A 12,999-nucleotide genomic window follows, 5' to 3' on the forward strand; every position below is an offset into this window, starting at 1 on the left:
AACACACAGTGGGTTCATTTGCTGTCAATAAAAGAACATATTGTACTAACAGAATCGTTTATTTAAACTTAAATTGTCCCTAACATGTTTTTACATTCTGTTTTTGTTCTGTTTAGCCTGTATACGTGCGTTTTATGGGTTTTCCAGTCAGCCTACTGGTGAGAACAAAACACATTTACTGGACAATTGCCATTTAGAAATTCATTATGTGGTTGGCTACCATATAACTCAGCTAGCTTTTATTCAGGGACGCTTACCTCTCACATACAGAAACAGAAACAATACATTGTCAAGTGTCAGATACTGCCAGTCATTCTGTCAGTGAAGCTGGTATTGCAGGGGTGCTTCGAGGTCTTCAGCATCAGTATAACAGCCAGAACAATATTGAAGGGAGCTCTACAATGCTATAGTGGCTTTTTAGGGGCGGCAGCGGGGTTTGACTTGATAACAAGTTTGTTTCTCTGTACTAGTTTAATATTGCTGGCAACAAGTTTGCAAAGATCTGCCGATTTTGAAGCGAACATAATGCGTAAGACTACGATGATGGAAAAACTATAATTAATTCCTGTTTTTCTCTGTAATCCTAATGACAACGAGAGCCTATTTAATTCTGCAAATGAATAAACATCATTAGGCAATGATATGAATCGCATTCATCTACAAAATCAAGTTTGGAATGTGCCACTTGATTAACTCACTGATCACTGAGCTGAGCATGTAGGAATTTTGTAGGTGAAATAAACAGTTAACCGTCATCATCTTGTTATTTTCGATTAAAATTTAGCTTATGGTGTGTGTTTGCGTGGTGCAGCAATCCATCCATCTATCCATCCATCCATCCATCCATCCATCCATCCATCCATCCATCCATCCATCCATCCATCCATCCATCTCCTTCTCTCCAGTTACCGCCTCCAGCTTTTCTGGGAAAATATGACATATAATACAAACTATGTTTTTTAATATGCCCTAAATTTTAGCAGCATATTGCAGTTGTAGATGCTGATTTACTGTAATAAATCTTACAGTCTTACATTTATAGCTCTATCAATGTGACTTGAACTAGCATGACGTGATCAGCTTACATTAGATGTTAGAAGTGTGACAAAAAACAGGCTAATGCAACTGAGCAGCAGTGTGAGAGAGTGAGGCATCTTAACCCATAAACAATGTGCACGCAGCAGCTTACAGTGCTGCCTACACAGAAGCATGATCAGCTGAGCAGAAGCGGCAGCTTTGTGTGTTACGAGCTGTAGGTCACCTTTGATTTAAAAGTGCTCAGAGCACAGTAGACTGTCACTGCAGCATAAAATGGAGCTGGGTCATCAGCAGTGTTTAGTATAACTCGAATAATTTGAAGGCACGCGGCCCCTGTCCCTCCTATTTTGTGGATCACTGGCTCATCATACACTGGATACCGCAGTTCAGAAATACAGCCTTTGACCAGTCTGCTTTCTCTGTAGAGCAGTGTGGAAGTGGGATTGCACAGACACAAACATGAGAAACTCAGGACGCTTTGTTGTGTTTAGAAAAGCCTCAGAGTTTGAATGAGGTCAGTGGAAAAGTGATGATTGCTTGGTGCTGTATTTTTCAGTTTGTTTATACTAGACACTAGCACTCGGCCAGTTCTGTTTCACTGAATTTTGTACTGTTCCTCCCAAGTTAAACAATCTATTGATGAAAATAGCCATGATGAAGACTGATCATGGCTTCAAACTGGAGTAAAAATACAATAAATTGTATTTTATGTGCCATAAAATAAAATTTACTTATTTACATGTGTTTCACATGTTATTGGAGCTAGCTCTAACCCTCGCTGAGTCATTCCCATTCCCATCCACCTGTGTTAATTGTCCTATGTGCAGTTATAGCAAATGACCAGACTATAAAAACTTAGGGGAACGAGTAGTCGTTTGTCCTCTGTGCTAAGTAGGTTATGCTGTTTCATGTAAGTACACGGATTAATGGACTAATGGTAATATATGGGGTGCTGAAATCGCAGATGTTGCAAAGCAGTATCTAATATCTTTGGCCCACCTTCTGCTTTAAACCCAGACTCTGCTGGAGGAAGTTAAATGATGAACTATTTATATTCCTGTCCCATACAGATAATACGCCGATCAAATTACAGCGCAGTTAATCTGTCGTGCCAAATTTCCAAGGACAAAACAAATGTAGAGGGCTCTGACGCCTCAAAAAACGAAAATGATTTTCTATTGGTGTTTTATTTGGTAATTACAAATCTGCTAGATTAAGTACACAAATCAAAACAAACACTAACCGCATATAAATTAGATTAAATTCCTCAGAAGTTAAAAGTATTTTTTTCTTGTTTCATTTTGAGAGGTGCTATATATCTATAAAAACTCCGAACGCCAATCAAGTTTTTTGCTAGTATAAAATCTCTTTGAATATTTGTGTTATTTATTTATTTGCCATCATTCTTGTTGAAGCGTAGAAAAGCTTGACATCCATGTGCTGTGCCTTTGAGGGGAAATGGTTTTTGAAAGGACGCATCAAGCCAGCCGTCATCATCAACCGCGGCCCCCCCCTCCCCACACCACAGAGCACCTGAACAGTGCTTCTCTCAGTCCTCGTCACAGGGACGACAGCTGCTGCATACTAAACAGAAGAAACAAGAGCTGCCCCTCAGCCTGAAACACGCAATTATTCTCCGTCGCGCACACAGAGGCGGACCTACATGTTGACATATAAACAGTTACAATTAACTACTGAACGCTCATCCTGGTATTTTAGTTCACAGAACATTAACGGCATCACACGTGACGCCACGCGCTCCCTTTCAGCAAGAAAAATTGACCATCTGTCAAGTCAAGCCACTGACACTGATCAGGAGTGATTTTACTGGCTGTCATGAAATGCATTTTGAATGTATGGTTTTTTCTCCTGATTTTTTTTCTGTCTGTGATGTGACAAAACGTAGAATTAAGCTAGAATTTGACTCTGTTTGGCTACAATATATGTTTCCAGTCCTTTGAACAACACAGAGTAGTCATCACATCACACAAACGAAAGAAAGAAATCTGAAAATTAGGCTCCAAAACATTTCTTAGATAGCACAAAAATAAGTAGTTAGCATGTTAATAAAAGCCAGTTAAGCCCTTGCCTTCCTACCCCATTGAACATGATCAAAAGTGAGTCCCTGCCAGTAGCAGGCTTATTATTCAATATTTCAATATTCAGTATTTGCCAGGTTCACCAGGTTCACCTTTGGAAGGTGTTTCATTAAGATTAAAAGACCAGATTTTTCCACTTTCATGATTGAATAAAAGGCAACGGAGATGAGGCTCAAAAAGACTTTTAAAATGCTTTTAAAAATATCAAATAATAATAATAACGTACTTCATAACATATATTTGGTTTAATTTGATAGCTTAGGATGTCTGCTAGGGCACAAAGTCTCCTTCAGCCATTCCTCACACAAACACAGCCTTCAGTAGATAGTAGTAAAATAAAAAGGGGATATATACATATATATATGTATATATCCTTTGCCAAAAAACCCAGCATGGCATCTTTGTTCTCTTGTCTCACCTCAAAGGAACGTGTATCTTAATTCTCATCAAAGCCCATAGACCTGTTTGTGTCGGAGATTAGCCCCAGAGCTTTAACCACAGAGCCGGCTTACTTATGGCTTTCCCAGAAAAAAAAATATCTCTTTGCCTTTGCTATCTGGATGTGCCTCACACTGTCAGTGACCATGTGGAGGCAGGAAAATATGAACAGGAGCTTAGTGTGAATAGAACAAGAGATTAGAGAAACTGGGAGAGTTGGGATGAAGATGCGAATTATTCCAGTAACACTCTTCCTCACCTCAAACCTCTTGTCAGACAGAATGGGAAACTTATCTGTATGTATCAACAAACTGTGTTTACCCGACTGTATTTGTGTATTTTATTCCTTAGCTGGCAGTACACGCAGTGCTGATGGTGGCAAGGACAGCGGAGGCATGGATATCCACACAGCACTGGGAGCTTTGTTTGACACGAGTCGCCTGCCTCACGGAGATGATTCTGGCTGCAGACTCTTTACTAAAGAAATATAGATTTTTCTTAGTTTCAAATTTGGCTGAGTAAACATATGCAGTGAAATTATAAAAAGTATTTGGACCTTGAGATTTTTTTTTTGCAAACATTGATTTAATCGAGATAAAATTGCCGTTGTGTTATTGTGATGAAAGGTAAGTCATGAGCCGAGCTACAGGTCCCTGCGCTCTGGACCTGATTTTCTGTTAAGACTTCTCTGTTCTCACCCTGCTTCTGAGAGCTCTGATGGAGGTGACTTCATGATGGATTGTGACTGGAGCGACTTTTCTGGCAGTTCTCGCATCCCTGCAACAAATTTCTGAAGCTCAAAGTAACTTTTCAGTTTTTGCTCGGCCAAATTACCAACTGCAGAAAACTGTTTTACTCTTTAAACATTTGAAGCTTTTTGGAACACTATAAATACTGGAAACGACGCTGATAATGCCAAATTAATACAAATTCGTACAGTCACGAACTCTTCTTCTCTGCCTCTATATCCAACTCCGTATGGTCTATTTGTGGTAGAAGTCTCTCTATTCACTTTTCTAATACGTGTGACATTTTCCCTTATCAAGGCACGATTACCTAAAAAACTCCCTGGGTGAATTCCATGAAGCAGCTGGAGAGGTGGAGCATTCTTCAAAATGCTAAAGAGCACTGGCTTTGGCCAGCATGCACCTGAGCGCCCCTCAAGTTATAATCCTAGTTTAATGCACTTACACGAATTAATTACGCTGAAGCTGCCGTCTTCAAAACGATTCATGCTTTTCAAAAGTGAAGTTATTAATTCTCTCTTTTATACCTGTCTTGTAATATGCGATATATAAGCGAGCTAGTGATTAATGTTGATTGAATTAAGAGCCAATTAGTGACTTTTACTTTACCTTCCTAATGGTCCTGTTCTGTATCATTTGGTTAGCTGTGGTCTATTTAATGTTTTTTCCTGTTTTGCTAATTTTTCTTCAAATGCAAACTGTATATAATTATCTTTTGAAACCTCTCCTGACTGGTGGAAGAGAGCCCTTGCTTAATTTCTACTGCATTTACTTTTGTGTCGTACCTCTTTTTCATCTCCTACACTGTAAAAACGACTCGAGGGAAAATAGGTTAGCAAACCAGACGTCTTTCAGACACAGATGAATATTAGGATTCAATTAGAGATGTCCAGTATTCACCTAGTTTTTTTTCCTTTGTATGAAATTCATATATGGCTCTTAAGGTAACAAATGCTCCACTATGTCAGCCCGACTCTTACCCTTGTCTCTTTTGAAAGAAACACAGGTTGATAAAGAAAGTCCAAAAAGTGAAACAGTGATCCAGATCAAGCTATGGACTGCTGGTTAATGGGTCGTCATTACCTTTGTGTGTTTAAAAAAAGCAAAAGATTCGCTGATGTTGATAAGCTTTAATCAAAGTTTAAAGCAGTTGTGAAGATACGAAATCCTAAATATCCTGTTATATGCTGTCATTTACGCCTGTTAGCCTAGAATGCTAAGTTAATGCATTTTCTGTGCAAAAGCAAACAACAGTTAACACAGTAAAAATGAATTGCAGCAAAATAACTGCCATTTTCTTTGAGATGTCGTTACACTTATTCATAATGTCATGAAAGTGCCCACACTGGCCAGCTCACCTGCTCAGACTAATACCTGTGGGAATCAAACCTATGACCTTTCAGTTATACAACTGTCCGGCTAATCTCTTGGGGTTAGAGAGAAAGCTACCGCTGCACCGAGAGTCGTCTGTTCCTATCCTCCAGCTGCTCTGTCATATCCATTTTCACATAGTTTGAGTAGTAAAGGACACTCGGAGTTGAGAATAAACAGCACAGTGAAGATAATTCTGTGTTTTCAGAATGCTCGCGTCTGTTCTTTGTCTCGATTACACCCACTCCTGTGTAATGAGCTTACACCTCCTCCTATATCACGCAGTAACTTTGCCTGTTTTTGAAGTAATGATGCTTAATGCACGCCTGAGATTGTGCGATTTCTATTTTGTGTTGAAAGATGGCTCATAACTGGGTCAATGTGCTTTTAAAGAAAAGTTGGCACAAAGCAGCAAGGCGTCATGCAGTAATTAAATCATTAAGACCCGATCACTGTCAGAGTTTGTCTTATCTTCCATAACAGATGAAGTGGTATATATATATATATTTATCTTAAGCATTTTATATTCGAGTTGTTAATTCTGTTCAGCTGAAACACCGATGCTTAGGGAGGTGGTCTGCTCTCCTTAGGTCACAAAATTGAGTGGCTCCTTTGTGGAGAGCTATAAACAATCAGTAAACTGTAGCAGAGTAGAAGGTTTAGTCACAATAGGATTGTTATTCCATCTGCAGTAAATTATATTTGCAGCGTGGCTCTGTTTTGGGACCTCCTGCCCTGCTACAGCAGCGGCAGCAAGACCGGCTTCACAGAACAGAGCAGGCATCAATCACGGTGGACACAACATCAACTAAATTGGGAATTAGCATGAAAAGCATGAAGGGCGGAGGTGGGTGCGCAAAGAATCTGAAGCAGCTTAAAAAACGCGTCCCACATTAGATTTGCAAATACGAAGGGAATCAGCTGAGCCATCAGCTGATGTACTGTAGGCTGACACTGAGATTTGCTGGCTGAGCTCAGTTCTGTACGCTGCCCCAACTAAACCTACGCTAAAACATTTAGTCAAATGCGCATTCCATGAAATCGCAACCCAGCAGAGCATATAAATTGTCTCTATAGTGGCATGCTACAAAGTGGTGCTGAATAAAAAAACTCCAAACATTAAGTTGGTTTTGGAATTTTAGACGTTTGTTTTCCTTCCTTTGTGTAGTCTGTTGTGTCTGTAGCAAGATGTAAGATCTTCTGCACTAAATTAGTTATAAATTACACACTCTTGAATCATATTGAGGTCTCACTAAGTAACAGCTCTGTCAGTGTATGTCTCTCTGTGCGTCGTCTTTTCCTCAGCGTGATCCTCCATTTTTCTCACCACAGTGGGTGTTTCTTACTTTGTGTGTCCCGTGTGATCTGACTCAGGAGAGGTAACACTTTCTCTGCTAAGTCCATTCCCCCCTCCCCCCGCGATAAGATGATCTTGATAAGACATGAAGATAGCCTTCAGCTACAAAAACTCAATTTCCTTACTCCTTTGGGGACATTAAACCATTTCCTTTTGCCTGAAAGAAAACCACAAATGCAGGAATTCACATCAGCCTGGCCCTGCATTACAGCACCTTTTCCACCTCATTGGCTGGCCTTTCCAGATGCTATCAATAGGCAGGTGATTTTGGTGCAGCCCATAAGTTCTGCATTGCAGGGGCATAGGCAGTAAGCACAGATTGTGGTGCAGGTATCTATACGTTGTTTTTAGATTATCTGTAAAGCAATGGTCCCTGACTTAGAGGCAAACTCCTGAAAGCACAAAGTACTATAAAATATAGAACACCCTCCTTTCTGGAGGTAACAAGATTTGGAATGGTGTCATGCTTGGATTACAAGAAATGTCTAGTCACATATCCCTTTGCTATCAGACCAACAAAGACTGTGAGTGAACACTCGCATATAGATTAGTAGTCTGTTTGTCTTTTGTAAAAACCTCCCTTTGGGCACACCCAGTGATTAGCAGCACTTGTCTTAGTGTTATAAAAATAATAAAATAACGCCTCTCAGTCTCTGGATGGCTGGCTGAATCTTTTAGCAATTATATGAGGCAATACAGGAAAAAAAACCCTCTTTGAATGTTGTCTGATTGACAGGTCTATACAAAAGACAGGCATATAGAAAATTTTCATTTGCACATACCGCTGTAAGCTTCAGCAAGTCAAAGGAAAAATGATTTATACCAAATTTATAAACACTCTCTTACATCCTATCATTTACACCTATTTAGGAGTTGATTTAGAAAGCAGAGTTAATGCATTTGCTGTGCTAGAGCGAGGGCAAACAAAAGAACAGTGTAAAATTTAATTTCTAGCAAAATAGCTGTCTTTTTCTTTGAGATGTACTTAGACTTGTTCAGTGTTTTTTTTCCCTAACATAATGCTTTTAAGTTGAGAACAGAGGAAAGGAAACTCACTTAAAACAATTCATAAGCAAACACTGTCAAAAGTTGTAACAGATGTAGGAATTTTCTTTAGTTTATTTTGTTAGCACAGCTGAATTTGGTTCCTGTTGTTGCCAGGCAACAAATACCATGCTAGAGAAAGCTTGTAAGTTTTGGCTGTTATTGCCCAACAACAAAATCTTGCCCATGTAAGTAAAAAAAAAATGTAATCATGCAGGCTTAAAAAACTACTGCATACAGATTTCTGTGCTGAAACTTTTTTTTATGACTTTTGATTCCAGTGACTTGCCTGTAAAATGTCTGCAGGGTGCTGCAGCACAGTGATGAATGGTTATATAGCACTGATCCCACTCCCTACTGTCACCATTCATATGGTAATCCTAACTCAAAGCACACCCACTAATTACTGATACACTTGGTCCCTATTCACTGCAGTGACCAGCAGACACATTCGAGACACAAAGAAAGAAACTGAAGCGATGGGCGTTTATGTGACACACAAATTCATATGTTCATGTTTGGAACATGAGGATATGTGTTTTAATTGGTTGCGCAAAAAATAAACAAAGAAAACAAACATAACGAGCAGGAAAATGGTAGATTTATTCACGTAATGACAAGAGACATCACACTCAACAAATCCTGACTAGAAATCAATGGAAGAATTCCCAGATACCAAAAATGGTGGTGGTTCTGCCTGCACCACCAAGGAGCTAATCAATAGCTAAACGGGAAAACCGATACTGTTGTTTGCAGTGATGCACGTCAAGATACGTGACAGTTTCAACTGTGTGTTAGCATGTGTTCAGTATCTACTTGTTGTCAAAGTGCAGACATGTGTAAGTCGACACACTGCTTTTCCTGGCTAATGAAAATTTTTCTGGTGCTCTGGCAGAATAGAAAACACACATGATTTATTGGCTGATGTTAGCTATTTGCCAGACTATTGATAGCATTTATAACTGCCGATAAAAGTAAAGACAGGAGAAACACCTTCCAGCCATGTTTCAAGTGTCGACGTTGCACAGTTTGTCCACCAGAGAGCACTCTGCAACTTCCCCTGTTAGCAAAAAGCCACAAACAACAATCAGCTGATCCAAGCAGAGTCAGGCAAAGCGTAAATAAGTGCAAATAACAATGTTAGGATAATCTGCGTATTTTTCATGCATCTGAAAGAAAAAAAACTTAGCGATAAATCCAACAGACAACGAAATATCGCATTTTAAATGACCAAATATTAGTATCGGTATTAAAAATCCTGTATTATTCTGGCTCTAATAAACATGACTGCATTGTCACAAAACTTTGTACATAGCCTGCAGGGAAGCGTAAAGAACCCCCCAAACCATTCAACCTTATTTTGAAGCAACTGGTGATTTTATACTTAGTGTTTTTATGTCCCAAAGCCCATGAAAATAAAAGTTATCCCCACCTGTTTATAGAGGAGCATATTTTTGACAGCCTGAAATAACTGGCAAGGTGGAGGCAAGACTGGCTTCTAAGAACTTTGGTAAAATTATTATATATATATATATATAAAAAAAAAACACTGTAATCAGCTCATCAACACTCTTCCCACAGTTCCGTTAGAAAACTACTTTCCAATTCTTTGCAAGACCCCTTATTGCTGTAGGCTATTTTTTGAGGGAAAATGGAAATACCGCTTTATTAATGCACATTTATTAAGAACATAGTAACAGACTTTGCCAGATAAAACATGACATTTACATTACATTGCATTTGTAAAGCCCTTAAACCCAAGGGGTCTCTCTTCTTAGTACATTAGCGTGGAATCTCACTGCGTCAGCCATGTTTTACTAGTCTGGCAGCACGTTTTTCGTACGTAGCCTATAGTTGGATTACTGCCATCTTCTGGTGGTAACAGCACAGCACCTACTACCGGGCGCTGGTAGTAAGAAATATGTAATGTAACACATACAAATTGCAGTAAACATTTTTAAACTATATACAATTTAATGTTTATTTGAAAAATTGAAAATGTGACCATGCCTAATGTGCATACCTGCATATAGTATAAGCATATTTTATAGACATACTCTAGTGTAACGGTGAACTGTACAGAAAGCTGCAAAGACTTTGATAGTGCAACATCTTGATTACCCAAAAGGGCCCAGTTGACTTTTAGCACTCCTGACACTCCTGAATTTCATTAATGAACATCAGATGACTTTGGGATTATTAGCTGCCCTGTGTATGTGTGTATGAGTGAGCGTGTGTATGAGTCTATGCCTGCCCTCCCCTGTGACTAATGTATCATATGCGGCAGCAGGGTCGTCTATAAATAACAGCATGATGTTCACTTACTAAGGGGGGGGGGGTGACTCGTGTCTTGCAGATGGATGAACGGGTGGACGATGTGTGTATGTGTGTGTGTTTTCTTCTCTATCTCCTCGCTTGCATAGTCTAAGCGGTCAGTTAAGTTTTGGGGGTTTTTTTCTTGAGCAAATCGTGTGCAACTCAATATTTGGCCCACACACTCGCAGAGCGCCTGAGGCTACGGTACACAGCAGTTGCACGCTACCCAGGCTTGTGCAGTGCCGTGGCTGATCTGTGTTTACCACATGCAGGATAGGTTGGGGTCTTAGTTCATACAACCTTGGGAAACAATAACAACACAGCTGTACTGCTGAGTGAGTGGGCATGCTTTGGCAGACTAATGTCAGATTATAGCTGAAAAATAGCAGGATGGAGTTGGGGTGCTGGGTTGGCAACTGAGGCAGGTTTTCTCAGTCCTAAAGGGAAAAGACAACTATACAGAGAGGTTAATTATAAGTGCTTGCTGTCAAAACAGTTGGAGGTGTGTCAGCATTAGGAAGAGTCTAAAAACTGGCAATGGCTGATATCTTTGGAAAGACGTGCGTGTGGTGCAGCCCTAATGAAGTTATCATTAATGAGTGAAAAGATTGTGTAGAAAGTCAGATATTCCCATTTATGGTTGGGAATCACAATATGATATTGATCACAGTACTGAAGTCACAGTTGTGAAAGATGCAGTCACAAAACAGCTGACTTTAGAGTGATGATTTCATGTGTTCGCTGTTAGTTTATTGATACTAGTTCAGATAAGCTGCTCACTTAATACTGCATATTCATGTACAAGACTACCAAGCTAATACATGATGTGCTGCGTTGAAATGGGTCCAAACTATGCTTATATGTACAGTGACAATAAAAAGAAAGGCAGTGTAATCCTTTAAGCCCTGTATCCGATGACTATTGAGAAACATGTTTATTCCCTGTCAGCTCTGCTCACTTACAAATGGGCTGCACCGGATTCATCGTGAGGCTTTTCTATATAGAAATCCGTCTGTCTCCTGTTCAGTTTCTGGGGTATACTTGACATTTTGAAAGTAATGTTGTTGTCTTGCAATACTTCTAATATATAAGCAGCAGTTTTCACAGCCACACTGCAGATACTCCTCTGTGGCACTGCAAAGGAAAGAAGGAAGCAAGAAGAATTACAATTATGAAGGCAGAGCATAGATTTTGGATACAGATACAAAAAATTATGTGTTACATAGTTAGTCACACAGCATGTAGGACATTTCCACATGTGGCAGTCAGCCTTGGGCTAAAGCTCATTCTTAGCCTAAAGGATAGGCAGGAAGGAGCCTATGATTGCATTCATAACCCCCCTTGCTTAATGCTATAAAGAATAATATGTCAAATCTTAACTGAGTTACTCTGAACACTCCTATCATAATAATATCCGAGTTGACTCAATGGATCTCAAAATGTCTTATGTTTCAATTAAACAATGTTAGAGCACATTTGAAGGGATGAATATGTTCCTCTTCAACTTCAGCCTGAAACATTACAGCAGGGCTTCAAAAAACGCCTTTGTCTGCTGGACGAATACCTCACTGTGATAATGTGAAAAAAAAGCCCTGTTTGCACAACTATTATTGTCTTCTCCGCACAACTGCTCCTTTGTCAAACTAATGATTTCCTTCCCTTTGTCCACAAGTCCTGTGCAGGATTTGCATGCAGAAAGTTAGAAAGAGAAAAAGCTGCAGTGTTTCGATTTAGTCCTTTTTCACCGGATTACAGAAATTTGTTGTGAGTTTGTTCAGCAATGAACGCATTCCCAGAACCTCAGACAATATCTCCTGAAAACAGCTGTGTTGAGAAACTCTGATTTTCCATGTGCTTATGTGTCCTAGCGTGCTCCCCCACCCCCTCGCCTTTCTCTGCAAATGGTACAGTCCATTTAAAAAGGCGCTTGTCATCTCTCAATGCTCTGTGTCCTTTCAACAGTCAGCTGCGGGGAGCACATTTCACAGGGGCAGTGCTGGCGCTCTAATGCACACACAGACACACTCATGCTGTTACCGAACTCTCAGAGACACACACACAGGCATGCTCGCACACTGACACACTCTCACAACGCACACACAGCCTCTGAAACGTACACTCCTTTCAGCAAACACACATTTCCCCTGAGCCGGATGCCTCTCTTTAAGGGAAAGGACTAACTGCTCTGAGGATTTAACTTGGCTTTCTCATAAAACAAAAAGGGAACAGGAGCAATTAGAACAGGGGGAAAAAAAGGAGGAATTTATTTGGGGACACCTTCCTTCCCAGGAAATGGTCAACTTGTCAGCATGACACCTTGTCTGGATTCCCCTCTCTTCCTCAGGCAAAAATCCTGAAAATGATGGATGACAACAAGCAGCTTGCCCAGCGCATCGATGGGGCCATTCAGTCAGCCAGCCAGGAGGTGACCAACCTGCGGTCAGAGCTGAGCGCCACCAGCCGCAGACTGGCCGAGCTGGGAGCGACGGACTCCTCTGCCAGCGTGCTTGAGACCCTGCAGCACAACCACAATGGTAAGAGAGCCGCGCTGAGAGTGAAGTGACGGTGTCTTCTTGTTCTTTTTGCCGAG

The 12,999-nt window shown here is 40.2% G+C and overlaps 1 protein-coding gene across 5 annotated transcripts in view; it reads left to right on the forward strand.

Annotated features, from left to right (window-relative positions):
* The window catches only part of LOC116309699 (kazrin), a 176,980-nt gene that overhangs the window by 47,830 nt on the left and 116,151 nt on the right, over positions 1-12,999 (forward strand). For all 5 annotated transcript variants that reach the window (XM_039604458.1, XM_039604457.1, XM_031726367.2 and 2 more), the window contains one exon: positions 12,754-12,943. In XM_039604458.1, the coding sequence (XP_039460392.1) occupies positions 12,754-12,943 (190 nt within the window). The remainder of the gene's footprint in view (positions 1-12,753; positions 12,944-12,999) is intronic.

Source organism: Oreochromis aureus, linkage group 20 (genome assembly GCF_013358895.1).
Source record: "Oreochromis aureus strain Israel breed Guangdong linkage group 20, ZZ_aureus, whole genome shotgun sequence".
Lineage (NCBI taxonomy): Eukaryota > Metazoa > Chordata > Actinopteri > Cichliformes > Cichlidae > Oreochromis > Oreochromis aureus.